The following is a 16980-nucleotide window of genomic DNA, read 5'->3' as shown; positions in this document are numbered from 1 at the left end:
TGTCCACAGAGCATTTGCACTTATTGCAGCAGGAGGTACTCGTCATGCTGCAAAAAGGGGCAATCGAGCTCGTGCCGGTGGAAGAAAGAGGCACAGGAGTGTACTCCCTGTACTTCTTAATCTCAAAAAAGGACGGGTCCCTCAGACCCATACTGGACCTCAGACCCCTAAACCAGTACATTCTATCAGAACACTTTCACATGCTAACACTGCAGCAGGTTCTTCCGTTGCTCAATCAGGGAGACTTCCTCGCAACATTAGATCTCAAGGATGCATATTTTCACATTCCTCTACATCCGTCACACAGAAAATACCTCCGATTCACCATTCAGAATCAGCATTATCAATTCAAGGTCCTCCCTTTCGGAGTGACCACAGCGCCCAGGGTGTTCACAAAATGCCTGGCGACTGTGGCTGCGCACCTCAGGAGGCAGAACATACACGTCTACCCTTATCTGGACGACTGGCTTGTCCAAGCAAAGTCGGCCCAGCAGTGCGCTGCCAACATGTCCCACACCATTCACCTTCTTCACGATCTGGGATTCTCACTGAATTATCCAAATTCGCACCTTCAGCCAGCCCATGTGCGGCAGTATCTGGGCGCGACAATAGATACTCTGGCAGCCACGGCTCAGCCAAATTCTGTGAGGATCAACCGCATTCAGTCGCTGATCCAGAAGTTCAGACCGCAGCACTCGCTTCAGGCACGAGTGTTCATGCAGTTGATAGGCATGATGGCCTCCTGCATTTTCATAGTCCCGCACGCGAGACTACATATGCGTCCGCTTCAGGAGTGCTTGGCACATCAGTGGAATCAGGCTCAAGGACAGTTGAAAGACCTAGTGTTGGTGACCGGTCGGGCATACAACTCTCTGCATTGGTGGAATCCACACAACCTTTGCAAGGGCCGACCGTTCCAAGAGCCTGTGCCACAGATTATCCTAACGACGGACCCATCTCTCCAGGGTTGGGGAGCTCATGTACTCCACTACACAGTGCAGGGACTATGGACAACGCAGCAACAGAAGATGCACATCAACTACCTAGAACTGATGGCAGTCTTCATGGCGATGAAGGCATTCAAGGTACATCTATGCAACAAAGTTGTGTTGATCTGGACGGACAACATGACAGCCATGTACTATATTCAAAAGCGGGGGGGTACACACTCTCCACAGTTGTCTCATCTGGCTCAGAGCATGTGGAATTGGGCCATTCAGAGGAACATCTTCCTCATGGCGGAACACCTCCCGGGCAAGGACAATCAGATGGCGGATCTGCTCAGCAGGTACAGCCACCAAATGCACGAGTGGGAGATACATCCATCAGTACTCCGCCCGTACTTCCAGCAGTGGGGTCATCCAGAGATAGACCTGTTCGCCACAAGGGAAAACGCAAAATGCCAAAGCTTTGCCGCCAGGTTCCCTCACCCACAATCGCAGGGCAATGCGATATGGATGAACTGGTCAGGCAGATTTGCGTACGCTTTTCCCCCAGCACCTCTCATACCGCTGGTGGCACGAAAGCTAAAGCAACACTCGATGACCCTCATCCTGGTTGCTCCAACGTGGGCACGCCAACCATGGTACATCACGTTTCTAGAACTCTCTGTGGTACTGCATCAAAGGCTGCACCTCACACCCAGACTTTTGACGCAGAGCCATGGCGACATTCAGCACCCAGATCCGCAGCAGCTCAACCTGGCGATCTGGCCCCTGAGGTCTTAGAATTTGGCTACCTTAACTTGCCTCCTGACTGTATGGATATCATACGGGAGGCAAGAAAGCCCACCAACAGAGCATGCTATGCAGCGAAATGGAAGCGGTTTGTCATTTACTGTGCAGAACACAACATCAACCCGCTAGATGCATCTACTCACAACCTCATTTGTTATTTGTTACATCTTTACAAATGCAATCTAGCATATGCTTCCATTCGGATACACTTATCCGCCTTAGCGGCTTATCTCCAGAACAGGCAGCATCTCTCAGTTTTCAGAGTGCCTGCCATTAAAGCCTTTCTAGAAGGACTGAAACGGGTCATTCCTCCCAGAACCCCGCCAGCTCCTGTATGGAACCTTAATGTGGTCCTCACCAGACTGATGGGTCCACCTTTTGAGCCTCTACATTCATGCGAAATTCAGTTCTTAACATGGAAAGTGGCTTTCCTAATAGCCATTACGTCACTGCGACGTGTTAGAGAGCTCCAGGCGCTCACCGTACAAGAGCCATTCATACAGATTCACTCAAACAGGGTGGTGCTGCGCACTAACCCTAAGTTTCTTCCTAAGGTGGTTTCACAGTTCCATGTCAATCAAACTATTGAACTACCTGTGTTCTTTCAGAATCCAGAGACAGTGGCTGAAAGAATGCTCCACACTCTTGACGTCAAACGAGCTTTAATGTACTACATCGATAGCACCAAAGATTTTAGGAAGACAAAACAACTCTTTGTTGCCTTTTCTGCCCAGCACAAAGGCAACCCCATTTCCAAAGCAGGTATAGCCAGCCGGATCGTTAAGTGTATTCAAATTTGCCATCAAAAGGCTAAGCGCACTTTAACGGTCCCCGCCAGAGCCCACTCCACCCGCAAGTTGGGGGCCTCCATGGCTTTCCTTGGTAATATCCCTTTGGAAGACATTTGTAGAGCAGCCACATGGTCTACCCCACACACATTTACTAAACACTACTGTGTAGATGTGCACTCCAAGCAGCAAGCAGCTGTAGGGCAGGCTGTTCTAAAAACACTTTTTCAAACGTCTGCAGCTGGCACAGGCGGCCGCCGCTAATGGAGGGACTGCTATATATTCTATGCTGTAGATATGAATTCAGCAGCCCACATGCCTCGAACTGAATATGCTACTTACCAGTATGCATCTGTTCTTGGCATGTAGGGCTGCTGACATTCATATCGCCCGCCCTCCTCCCCGGCGCCTGTAGCGGCTGCAGAATTTACACTTACTCTTAGCATGGCCATCACTCACACTGTTACACTCCATCTTCGCCACAATGGCTAAAAACAATCTGGGGATGGAGTTGATGCCCATGCGCACTATAGTCCAGGGGAGGAGCCACCTATCTTGTGATACTTCGAAGACTCTTTTTGTAGACAACATGTGCAATCATCCGGACCCAACACTAGGCGGCGATCTATGCTGTAGATATGAATGTCAGCAGCCCTACATGCCAAGAACAGATGCATACTGGTAATTAGCATATTCATTGTGATTTGCTGTGATCTGGAAATTGTGAATTTGGCTAGCAATGCCAAGTGTTTTGAGCTTTCTTTGCATTTACTCCATTTCTATCATCTCCCTTTCAAGGAGTAGGATTGAGATATAGCTTCAATTTGAGGGGCCATGTTCAGTAAGAGATAACTCTTTCCACTATGTTCCCTAACACTTTAGCAGGATTGTGAACTGGTTTGGCTGTGGAATTTAGAAAATACATTTGGTCCATGATGATCAGTCATTGAACGAGACACATAAAACTATGTGAGTCCAATTTAACTTCAGCTGACCAGGACACTTGCATAACTCCACTGACTGAATGAATTTTTTTTCTAGTGTCACCCAGGTTGTTCCTCGCCTTGAGGCGATGTGAGAATGTGCATATTGTAGTAGAGATTAAAGACGTACTTCATAAGATATATACATAAATATCTGTTGTGCTTATACACAAAATGCATTAGTAATAAAAACCCATATTTCACAGGCCTTTTGGTCTATGATATTGCCAGAATGCCTCTATGGTAATATTAGACCATATTGCACGCAGCCCTGTTATACTTTCTCTCACTCACTCGCTCTTTAGATTATAAATTCAGAATACATGGAATCGGTTGCAAAGTAGAGAGATTGTGGCCTGGAAAGGATGCCTTCTAAAAGAGTACATTTTATTACTGTCTTAGGCAGCCAAGATTGTTTTACTCGTTTGTACTGATAATGGTCTAAGCAAAGGAACCTGTGGATTTTATTGGAAGTGTCTGTCCCTTCTTTGATGGTCATGGCGTTTTCTGACTCTCTAGCTACGACAATGGAAAACAGAAGTCATTTTATATAGCGGGTAGGCTATAATTGTAATTTGTTTTGGGACGTTTGGATGTACTAACTCATAAGGACATTTAAATTTCTTCTTTTGCCTTTTAAGGCCACAGAGATCTTGCTGTATACTTTTACTCTTTTGATTCTGTAAATCTCCTTTCTATTTTCAAATAATGTCCATTTTATGCTGCATACCATTTGATTATTTACTGTGGCAGTCTGTTCTCTTTTATGAACAACTAAAAGTGGGCTGATTCCAATTATGGTCAAAGTGATGTAAATTTCTAGTGCCTGTAAAGGAGCTGTGGTTCTTTGAGGCTTTTAAAAAAAAAAAAAAGTTTTTATAATTTTATTTTACAATAAACAAAAAGAAGAAAACCTATTGGAGTAGCACAATAGCTCTATATTCTGTGTACAATGATGATTACAGATAGCACATTATTTGGAGCATTCAATTATGGAACAGTGGGGATACAGGGAGAGGAGTGACCACACTTCAGGGATATCCAAACAGAAGTACTTTGTACAGCCTAGTGGGAGGCTCCACGAATAAGGGCAAGAGGAGGGGGAAAGCACAGCGAGACACCTCCAGTTCCAACCACAGCAAAGGAGGGTGGAGATCCAACATCTCGACCCCACCAGCTCACGTCCACATGACCCATAATCACCGCTAACTGTACACTTGGCTTGGGTGTGGGTGTGGGTGGGGGGGATGTGTGTGAGGGCACAGACCTTGCACTACGTCAGTTGGTCTTCGATTCAGTCATGTGGAAGGGGAGGATCTATGGTAACTTGGAGTTGGGAGGGTCCTCAGCGGAGTCCTCTGCCTGCCTCTTGGTCACTTCATACTCGGTCCAACATATTGTCCCATCTCACAAGGTCTCTCTCCGCGTGGTTGTCCTGCAGACTCCGTGGAGGCACACCGCTCCCACGACCACCCACTCTAGTACATCCATTTATCATCTGTCATGGGTCAGGGCTTTGCCGACGCCCAGTGAATAGCTCCACTGTATCTGGCTAGCACCAGACCTAGGAGAGCAAATCTATGATTAATTTTTCTGCCTTCATTAGGGAGTGGAAGAAGGCTGATGAGGCAGGGTCGAATTGTCCGGGTCAATCGGAACCCCGTTATCCACGTCACCGATTCAGTGACTTGAGTCTAGTACAGCCGTGGAACCCCGCCACTCCTCATAATTTGATGAGGCTTTAGAATTAGGATATTTTTCTGTGGGAACTCTTTACCCTAATTTCTTCAGTGTTACTGAGTGAAAATAGGGGACTATTTAAGAAGGAAATCTGGCTCCTTTAATTTCCTTTAATTAAATGTCATATATATTGTAGGAGAGTAGGGTCTGCAATCCTATGATCACCCAGATTTTTGCTTTTTGCTTCACTGGTTTACGACTTTCCCTGGCTGTGGGCCTGCTAATCAGACCCACAGCCTAGCTGTTCTCTCTAATCCAAATTGTACCCAGGTACTGAATTGACACTGGGCCCTCTCAAGTCCCTGTACCCAGGGCTGAGGTGCACCCAGAAGTCTCCCAGGGGCTGCAGCATGTATTATGCCACCCCTGGACTGACTAACTAAATCTGACACAACTGGCTGCACGACAGCTGGGGCAAGGTGGTGTAATCACCCCTTGCTGTAGATGTAGTATTCCTATATCTAAACCTAAATGGACACACATATCTCCTATCAGTCACTCCTATGGCAGGCCTTAACAATCCTGAAGGCAGAGTGCTTGGAATCGTGTGAGATGGTGCTCTGGCATGAGCTGAGCCTGTCTGCGGCTTTCGGGATCCATCCCTTAGCCGTTTCCATGATATCGCATACCATATACTCTTAAGTGCATTATAATCCTCGCGGTTATATGCCAACTCTGGTATCGCTTTATCAAAACATGTCGAGTAAGGTGTTATACGAATTGGAATACTAACCCCTCGCCAATTCTGGCGACGGGGTTAGCATTCCACCCTTCTAGAGGGACACGACATGGATGTAACCTGTAACCCCGGTTAAAGTCAAACAGAGCCTTAGCTCCACAAAATGGATGCTGCCACCGAGACACAAGTCTGCCCTCCTGCTGCTGGGAGTCCTCCCAGAGCAGGAGGCAAGGACAAAGGGTTTCCTGCCAGGGGCGGTGCCAGCACCGTCCCAGACAGGATTTTGTGTATCCTAGGTAGGCAGGGCTTCAGAGGAAGGTGACTGCAAGTGGCACCCCGGTGCTCACTGTGCATAGGCCGGCTGAAACCAGTTCCAGGGGCACTCCAGCCCCTGGCCTGGGGAAAGCCCGCCAAAGGAGAGGGGTGTAACCACCCCCCTCCTAGTCCCACCCATAGGGCAGGACTTAGTTGCGTGCCAGCCCCCTTTTTCATGATAAAGGTAGGAACTGGCCCCCTTCCAAATTAGATCAATCTTTGAATCCTGAACCGACCTTCTACTCGAAGAACTCAAGACTCTACTCAAGATTTTCTCCCTTGTGACTAAGGAGTATTCACCCTGCAGCAGCAGGCACCAACCAAGCTTCGCGGTTTGTTGCCAGTCTCTCCTTCGGATCAAGACTGCTTCATCACGACGAGAACCGGCTTCCCTGGCACCTCTGACCTCTACCCACATCATCAGCCCAGCTGTGACCCGTGGGTGCGACGAGACCTCGAGGGACCGGCCATCTTCTGAACTGCACGACGCTTGCACAGCACGACATCCGAGTGACCCTCGACCAAGTGCTTTGGGGTAAGAGAAGCCCCGACCCCGAGCAGCTCCAGCACCGAAGTTCAGCCCCCCTGCATCCACGAGATCTGCGTGGGGCCCTTCTGCTTTTTGCTGCTCACCGCGTTGTCCAGGTCGCTTGCCCGTTGGCTAGTGGCCCCTTCACGACGCTCCACATCGACAAACACTGCTGGTCTGGTTGCTCCAGACTGGCCCTTGCTTCCCTCCATCAGAGAAGTATCCTGGACCCTCCTGGTCCACTCAAGACGCCATTTTAGGTCCACCGCGTGGGCCTTGCATTTGCCAAGACTTGTTGCCCCAATCCTGGGTCCAGCGACGTCGACAGCAAGAACCTTCGTGGGACAGCTCGCACCTCCATCCTGGTCGCCGACAACGCCTCCTGGTCCGAGAGACTGCAGAGCCCAGCAGCGCCCACTCACCTGACTGCGGTGACTTCGCCCGGTGCCATCCTGGTGCCCACTTAATCACTGGCTAGTGATTCAAGAACTTGGTCCCCTCTGCTTTCAGGTTTTCTTCTTCCCTGATCCAGGCTTGGATCTCTTCGAACTTTTCTTCACTGGCCGCCTGCCAGCAACTTCTTCTTCAGGCTCCTGGTCCGTCAACGTGGGTTTCCGACGCAACTTGGACCCTATGCAGCCACAGCCTGGGCTAGGTAAATCCAGCACTCCGGTGCCCCAGCATAGTCCAACACTCCAAGTGTTCGGATCCACTCCTGTTTTCGTCCCAGCTAGTCGGGTTCGCCCGAGAACAGTAACTTTGTGAGTTCTAGCTTCCATAGACTTTTTCCCGCCTTACGCGTGAGAGTTCCCACTCTGCACGTGGCGTCCCTAGGCCTCCTGCTCCTAACCTGAGTGTTCAGTATTGTAGGCCTAGCGTTTCTAAAGTCTCTGAGAATCGTTACTTACCTGCTAGTAATTCGCATTCCACTTTTGTAGTATATGGTTTTTCGTGCCCCTCGGGCATTTGTGTAAATTGTGCGACTTGAAGTATTTTTATAAGAGTTTTGTTGTGTGCTTAGCTCCCTGTCTCATAAAGAGCCAGGGTAGTCTTGTTATAAATAAATACACTGTTTATTTTCATAACAACTTGTGTGGTGTCCTTTCACTGGGTGTTCAAGGGGTAATGTGATGGTAAAACAGCTGGCTTAACACGCCCTCTAGAGTCTTAGCCTTAGACTGCTCGTATCCATGCTACTAGGATAGCTGGTCTATAAGGTTGACTTACAACCAATCATCAATAAGGGTTGTTTGGACTGATACATAGTGATCACTAGAATAGTGAGCACTGCATATCAGGCCAACTTCTCACATATATGCATTGTTTTTTGTAGACCCTTTACTGCTCCATGATTAAGGGAAAATTACCGCCCCACTAATTTCTAAAGGACTGGTAGTATTCCATGATCTTTCTCCTGTCTGGGAAAGTATGGGGATCTTTAATAGAGAGCCATGCCATAAAATTGAGGTTTCAAGGAAAGTAACTTTTTACACAAGTATATTTGAAACAGAGGTATTTTTCACTTTTGTACAATCAGGTGTTCGGGGAGGGAGGGCATGTGGTATTGCCTAAATAGTAGATTTGCTTGAAACCATTCCCGAGTAGATAAAGTATGAAGTATGTAATATTTGAATATATAGTTCTGGGTTTTATCAGATTGTGCCCCTCATTAATAAGGCTGTTCACTTGTTTTTTAGACTCCTTGGCAGGATGTAAAGAATGAAATGGTAGGGGAAAAGGGGCTCCCTCCTGACGTTGCTGACCGGATAGGAGAATACGTTCAAATGAATGGTGAGGCAACTGTTTGCAAATGTGTTTTGGCAGTCCTATTTTTTCTTCCACTCCAATTTTCTGCTCTTCCATTTTCTTATTTTGCAAGTCACATGTTACTACCTCAACTAATACAGAAAAATTGGGGTAAAAATAAGGTCAAGCCTCCTTCCTAGCTCATCTCAGAGAATAGCTGAATGTTACTTTTTCCCCTCAAATTTGCGAGGAGTCAGTACTCTCATCGCTGAACTCTCTCCCTCCATTCTTATTGAGACAGAAGTGAATTGTACCCTGAAGAAGGCTAGATGAATAAAGCAGAGAAATATATATATATATATATATATATATATATATATATATATATTTCTCTGCTTTGGAGCGTGAATATATATATATATATATATATATATATATATATATATATTTATATTATCTTTTTGGCAGAGCCACAGTCCCTCCGTGATAATACACATGGACCGCGCTAGACATCACAATACTTCAACAAATCAAAAAACATAAAAATCCTCTTAATTTACCCCCCGCCCCTCCCCGACACCAGCGAGCGGGATATGGTTACTGAGTCCCAGAGTCATAAAATAGCAACTGCAACATTTTCTCTATGTAGTAGCTAGCTATTAAGATTGCATGCTTTGAACTCTCAGTACTCCGCAAACGTACTGTGGCAAAAACTGAACAAACTAATACCAAATCACAAAAAACACATTCTGGATCAAGACCTACCTTTTTGCCAAATCTGTGTAATCCCATTCAGCCGTTCTGGCTGTAGCGGTGTTTAAAGGTCCTATGGGAAGTTGCATGTGGATGCCTTTTGGGACCAACCCACCTCTATTTCTTTGCCTCGTTTGACAGATCTCCTCAAAATTTTCCAGGAAAGAGCTGAGGTGGATGAACCATTTTATTTGGGGGGGAGTGTTTTATTAAGATTCCTCATACAGCACCATCGGTATTAGCAAACTAAAATAATAATTTCCTGTGGAAACGTAGTTTTAACTATAATTTCACAGTTGCGACTGCCACTGTGTCATATATCACACAGTGGCAGTCGCCACTATGTACTTCTCAACATATGGGTACCTCCAAACGTATATTTTAAGGTTTGGAAACGGGGAAAGAATAGCAGCAATGAAAAATAATACTTCCCACTCACACAGTGGCAGTCGCCTCTAAATCTGCCATTCAGCTTTTTTTTATTTTAAAGTAGATGAGCACCTCATATACCTGTTCTGTCACTATGAGTGGAGAAGTGTGGCTCAAATGGTTAGAGCGGCAGACCCTGATGCAGAGGTCTGGTCTGGGACCAGGGTTCAATACCCGCCTCGGCGGGTCTTGGGCTCAATTTCCTCTGACCTGATAATTCTCGCCTCGGTGCCTATTCTAATCATGGGTCCCACTCTGCAACTCTGGGCAATAGCTTGCTTAATCTCCACAACGGCCCCAACAGCGCTGGGATGCCTGGCTTCACCTTGGGGGTGCCCAGGAGTGGACATTTCTGAGGGAAAAACCAGGAAGGGTTCCTAAGCGGTATACGGACAGCGCCGGGACACTTCCGTTGGAGGTAGCTGTGCCGTTTACAAAATGCTGGCATGACAAGAAAGGAATAATTGGAGATCTTTCACCTGAGCTCATAGGTAGCCGTCCGGTTTGCATTTAAACCCCCAGCCAGGTCAAAGAAGAGTACAGTAGTCCCATTTGAAAGATATGGACTGCAGCAATTTTTCAACCTGGTTTTCATTGTTAAGAAAAGTATTAGATAATTATTCATTTGGTACTGTATTGCAAAATAATTCTATGTTTAATTTATTTTTTACTGTATTTTTCTTTTTCAAAATAACAATATACAAAATACCTCTATAGAACTAACAGACATATGTCTAATTATAATAGCATGTCGCTAGTCAACCATAGATAATGAGTGATTACAATAAAAGTGCACGTAGTGGTAGTCAGCTGATTACATAAGGGATGCAGGTTACCCAGACAGTTGCTCGGGGTGTTGGTCCATCGTCGGCCATATAATGGGTCCAAAAAAAGAGAACATGCTAGACTAAGGGGATACAACCACTAGGGGGAAGGCCCTCCATCAGCTCAATCCATTACATCAGAGTCTAATGTCAACAATAATCGCACAATGGCTGGCATGTATCTTTAGGCTGCAATGCGGAGGATTGTAGTGCAGTGTATACTTCGCTAGTTGTGTCACAATAGATCGTATCCTTCAGCCAGTCGGCATTAGTGGTGCAATGCCTGTACTCAGACGATTTTGGGCGGGCTAGGGGTACCTGCAGTGGACTGCGGTGCTGTATACCTCGGCGATGGCTAGAGTAAAATCGGGCGCGTTTATCTCGCCACAATACTCAGTGGAACGAGGCACGAGACAGGGCTGTTCACTGTCCCCGTTGTTGTTTGCGCTGGCTGTGGAGCCCCTCGCAATGTCAATCCGCACGGGAGCCCATTATGAGGGAATGCGGAGCTTGACGGGCCAACAGTTCATCTCGTTGTACGCTGATGACCGTTTGCTCTTCCTGGAGGATGCTGACAGAGCCCTAGTGAGAGCCGACAACCTGTTGACCACCTTTGGTGAGATTTCTTGTCTCAAAGTAAACTGGTCCAAGACGTGCTTGTTCCCAGTACGCAAAGGAGAGATCCAACCCACCACAATCAGGGCAATCAGGTGGGAACCCAGTTGCCTGAAATATTTAGGAGTCTATATCTACCACTCCCCGTCTGATATACTGGAGGGTAACATTTCCCGCAGTATCAGAGCACTGAAGGGTAGCATGTCCTTCTGGGCCACACTCCCACTATCGGTAGCGGGCCGAATAGCACTGCTAAAAATGGTGGCGCTCCCTCGTCTGTTATATTATTTTAGGACGCTTCCCGTTGGGGTCCCTCCTGCCACCTTCCGGCTCCTGGAATCCTTGATAGTATCCTTTCTCTGGGGAACGGGCCGACGCAGAGTAGCTCTCACAACGCTGATGAGGCCTAAACCGGAAGGGGGGTTAGCTTCCCCCGACTTTGAAGTGTATTACTTAGCGGCCCAATTACAGATATACACCCAGGAGATAGCACGCGAGTTCCGAGGACCGGAGGATAAAAGAGGCCTGGGAATACCTAGACATGTGCTCTCTTATATAGCAATGCAACAAAGATTGGTCCTTCGTGAACTCACGCAGGAGGAACGAACGCTCAGACTGTGCTGGAACCGGACGCAACGCAGAGCGGGCGTATCCCACCCATATGCCCCCGAAATCCCACTGGGAATGCTAAGAGCACTGCCACATGGCGGAGACTGGTCGCAGCTGAAGTCCTGGGAGGAGGCGGGGATCCAAGTTCTGGGAGACCTTTACGAGGACGGAACATTGCTGTCCTTTCAGACGCTCTTGGACCGTTATGACCTGCCTAGGGGGGACTTTCTACTGTATTCGGCACTCACACGCGCAATACAAGCACACTGGAAGAAGGGGCTCGACGAACCAAAAACGACGATGGCCTGCCAATATACCATGATGGCGGCGAGAACGGTCAAAGCAGTCACATGTCTTTACATCAGAATGATTAACGAGGGATTGCCACCTCTAGAGATGCTAAAGAGTAAATGGGAGGCTGACATAGGGAGAGACATTCCCGAGACAGTATGGGCACAACTGCTGCGACGAGCTTGGAAGAGCACGCGCAATGCGCGATTTCAACTAGTCCACTTTTACATCCTTCATAGGGCTTACCTGACCCCGGGAAGGATCAGGAAATACTTTGATGTAGATTCAGCGAGTTGCCCCAGATGTAAGGCAGCTGGTGTAGAGCTTGACCACATGCTATGGACATGTCCTAGTTTGGCCCTTTATTGGAAAACATTGGGTGATACACTTAACGAGGTGACAGAGCGAGACTTGCAATTCGACATGGCTGTTGGGGTCCTCCATTGGTTTCCGCGTACCCCTAAAAATAAGATTACCAGCAAATTCATAGACATGGGGCTCATCCTTGCGAAGCGCGAAATCACGCGCCACTGGAAAGCACAGACGTGTCCAGCGGGTGCTAGATGGTGCAATGAGTTCCTTAAATGGGCTAGTGGGGAAAGCACACTGAGGTTCCAATTGGCACGACGACAGCAGAATGACAAGGCTTTAGAGATGGCACAGGCATGGGAGGCCCTGGTACAAACACTATACAACTATGACACACGACACAACCTGGAGGACTAATACTATGTCTAGACTATACCCCTGTACCGTGACAGGTATATTGCAGGATCCCTTACCTGACGGCTCCTGTGCTTCAGAACCACAATGACTGGACTGTTAACCATGCACCGATGGGGGGAATCGGAGGGGGGGGGGTGTGGGGGGGGGTTAACTTTAGCATCTCCAGGAACTTCCAGAGCAAGTTAAGTAGGACTGCCCTTATTGAGATTTTATACCCATGACCCTGTATAAGCTGGGGGCCACTATTTAGGACTTTATTGTGAAGGCCCACTTACATAAGATTGGGGGATAGGGGAATTGCTACAATTGATGTGTGTTTTTTGTGACAAAAACTCAATAAAATTTGTTTAAAAAAAAAAAAATTAGTGGGGCAATGCCTGCTGCCCTAGTGTAGCTCCAGACCTTGGTTCGCAAGCAATAGCACATAGGTGATGAATCTACGCATGTGTGGCAGGATGGTCTTACGTAGCCCAGTAAGGCCATTGAGGGGTCGGGTATGAGGACGATACCTGTCATGGTGGATAATATCAGGGTGAGGATTTTCTTCCAGTATTTTTGTATACAAGTGCAGGCCCAGGCCAGATGTATGAAATCAACATTATCCCCCTGGCAATTTGGACAGTGGTGTTTTCGTGTAGGGTCAAAAGAGGTGTGGTGGAGACATGTACAATGCAGAAGCTTGTGTCTATGGTTAGAGGAGATAAGCTTTGTTTGGGTGCAGCTATAGTGCCAGTTCTTCTCGGGCAGTAGATGTCCTAGAATAGATCGTGCTCCCATGCCGCCCTGACCTTTCTATCGCATTCTGGCTTTAAGGCAATGCAGAGCTGTCATAGCCTGGAGACCAGGTTCGCCCCCTCTCAAGCGGTGATCACCAAAGTCAATGGGGGGAAAGACTTCTGGCTCCAGTAGATACGAGGGTAACCTAGCCCACAGTGTTATGAAGTCGTTTGAGTATAAAGTGGTCCATATGTGTGGCGTCCCCAAAATCGACAGTGTCTGAGTGCATGATAACATGGCCGTCTGAGAAGAGACCCTCAGCTGTGTGTAAGTTATGGGATGGGATGGTAATGTACGCTGTACTAGTTTCTTTTCCGTAAGAGATACCTAAGGGTTATGCACCAGTGGGAGGACAGGAGAAGAAAGCAAGCCCCTTCCTAGGCAGTGTTTGACCCATGCCCAGCTAATGGAGGATCATTTCTGGATATCAGAGGGGTCTCTTGCTATGCCCAGTGGGAGAATATAGGACAGCAGGTTGCGCCCCGCCTGGTCCCTCTCCGGTTTTGTGTCAGGTAAACGGATATCTGTATGATACCAATAGCATGCAAATTGGCACTGCACTGCCAGGAAATAAACCTGCAAGTCCAGCAAGCCAAAGCCTCCCCACTGAAAAGGGAGCGTTAATGTGTCCCATTTAATTCGACGTCTATGTCCCGCCCAAACCAGACAAAGCATAGGGCTCTTCATAGTGGCGAAATAAGTTTTAGTTGGGGGAATTGGTATGTTCATGAACAGATATATAAAAACGGGGAAAAATTGTTATTTTAATTAATGGCCTGCCATAAACAACGGTAATTTGATACAACGCTCAATTTACATGGTCACCTTGTCAATGGCCGGTCCATAATTCAAGCAAATGACCACTTCCTTCTGCTTCTGCAGTATGATGCCTAAATATTTAGTAGAGTCCTTGCATCAGGAAAGGGGGTGATCCAGTACACATCTTGCTGTAGCTTATGTGAGAGAAAAGAGTTCCGACTTGGCCCTGTCGACAGAGAGACCAGACAGGTCACCAAAGCACTCTTTCAGGGATAGGCAGGTTGCCGCAGAACCCCCGGTCAGACACAGCCCCAGTGAGCAGATGAGTTGATCGTGGGAGGGCCCCCGGGCCGTCCCTCAGCCGCAGGGGAGCAACCCCACATAATCCAGTGGGCCAGACCACCTCGGCAGCAGTAATGTGCTGTACGAGAGCCACGCAGTCGTCCCCCACTAGGCCCAACAGCAAATGCCGTGGGCTCACAGCCACCAATGAGCATTATTCCCCCCCTCCCCCCCCTCCCCCTCCCCCACCCCTCCCCTCATTGCATCTCACTGCATGCACCCAGGTCCTGGCTTCAGGGGCCTGTCAGCACTGTCCTCAGCTGCATCGTGGGCAGTCACAGCATTTCAGATCCTGTCACATCATCAAGGGTGCAGCTGGCCGGGCAACCCAGCGAGGCTCGGCAGCCTCAGGCTCACCTATGGCCCCTGTCGCCTTGGACCCTCTGAGGAACGTACTGGGGTGCACCAGCCAGCTTCCTTGACGAATCCTTCTCGGCACCATCACGCTGCAACCAGAAGTCATAATCAGGACCGCCACCAATCAAGGCATGATTCCTGCCGTCCCTGATGGGCCTGGATGCAATCCCGGCATTTGTGAGCAGCCGGTGCTGGAACTTTACAGCCAGGCAGCCATCTTGTGTCTTTTTATTTACTTTTTTTTACTGCTAGTAGGATTCTTTCTTCCTGAGTCATAAATTCAGCTCCTAATACCCCCATCTTTGCAGCTTGAGCAAATGATTGGAAAATTGTATGTTTTTTTTAAATTAGTTATTGGTTCTGTCCACATTTCCAGCAGTGTAATGATATCATACATCTTCATGAATTCAGAGGTCTCTCCCTGCTCCTAATTGAAAACAAGTTTAAAGTCTGCTATGTTCTAATTAACTGTTTTATGTTTGATTAATTTTCTTAAAAAGTTAATCAAGATATCTTGTGCTAAGCCTGTCAAAACATGGTCATGTATCCGATGCTAGATTAATAAAACCATATTGTGCTCTCCTTTTGCCAAAGATGAAGTACGCTTACCAGCAGAAGTGGTTTCATAATGGCCTTCTTCACCATAAGATCCGCTGGAATATGTCTGTTCCTCCAGAACCACCGATACTGACTTGCAACAATCACTAGTTTCATTTGCGGTGCTGTATAACCCCTCAATGGTTTTAAGGGCAGATAGTCACTTGACTTTATACTTAAATGATTCTTCTTGTTCATCGTGGAAAATCCTAAATGCACTGGACTACATGACTATATGAATTCTTTCTATATTATTATGTTGAGAATCCTTTTTAATTAGAGCACAGTCATGTTTTAGTTGTACATCATACCCATCATTTCTAGCTATGAACTAGGTTAACGGCTAACTCAAGTAATCTATTCTTGCATCTTTGCTTTCGATACGCTCTCCTCAATTAGCATTGTTTTCTGTGGATTTGTGAGCTTGATATGTGTTGAAGGTCGTTCAACAGTCCTTCAGTGGTCATTCAAAGCCTTCAAGTAGGTGGTCCCTGGGAATAACTGTGCCCTGCTTGAATGCAACAAAGTGAAATATCTTCTTTGACAACTGTTAGGGCCCGGTGGACTTGTTCATCCCCGAACATTAATTGTGGTGTACTCAAAACCTTAAAGGGAAAGGGCAGGCCTTCGCTCTTAACAAGTTTTCACATCTACTATGTCCCTCATAACACATTTCACTTTATCTGCACCTGTAATGCACCGATTGCTACCTCATATATTTTTGCCGTTTACAGTGGTATTATATATATTTTTTATATTCCTAATTGTATCTTGCACCGATTGCTACCTCATATATTTTTGCCTTCTACAGTGGTATTGTATTTGTTATAATCCTAACTGTATCTTGCACGTCCCACTTTTTCGTCACCTGTAATGCACCGATGGTTACCACGTATATATTTTTGGGCTGCTCACAAGTGTCACTTGTCTCATGTGACTTTTGTTTGCAATTGGATTTAGCTACTGACTCATGTATCACACATATTTTTGACTACTCACTATTGTCACTTTCGATTCAGGTATTTTTACTGTCTACATAGGTATTTTATTCCAGTATATTATTAGTATTGTACGTCTACTTTATTCTGCATTTGACTTTTGTTTGCAATTGTATTTTGCTACTGACCCATGTACCTCACATATTTTTGACTACTCAATATTGTCACTTTCGATTCAGGTATTTTACTTTCTGCATAGGTATTTTATTTTATTCCAGTATATTATTAGTATTATACGTCTACTTTACTCTGCATTTGTTTTGTAACCCACATCGTATTAACCTTTATTCCTGTAATGTACCAACGAATTTCTCATATAGTTTTGTCACATTGATGTAACCTGCACCCATTACACCGTTCCCTCCAGTACACACTGACTACTACTGC

At 46.8% G+C, this 16980-nt stretch overlaps 1 protein-coding gene across 2 annotated transcripts in view; it reads left to right on the top strand.

Moving 5' to 3' along the window:
* The window catches only part of LOC144769393 (histidine--tRNA ligase, cytoplasmic-like), a 178461-nt gene that overhangs the window by 54571 nt on the left and 106910 nt on the right, over nucleotides 1-16980 (top strand). For both annotated transcript variants that reach the window (XM_078653448.1, XM_078653447.1), the window contains exon 8: nucleotides 8468-8561. In XM_078653448.1, the coding sequence (XP_078509574.1) occupies nucleotides 8468-8561 (94 nt within the window). The remainder of the gene's footprint in view (nucleotides 1-8467; nucleotides 8562-16980) is intronic.

Source organism: Lissotriton helveticus, chromosome 7 (genome assembly GCF_964261635.1).
Source record: "Lissotriton helveticus chromosome 7, aLisHel1.1, whole genome shotgun sequence".
NCBI lineage: Eukaryota > Metazoa > Chordata > Amphibia > Caudata > Salamandridae > Lissotriton > Lissotriton helveticus.
Note: the sequence above shows the minus strand (reverse complement) of the source record. Positions and strands in the feature narration are given on the sequence as shown.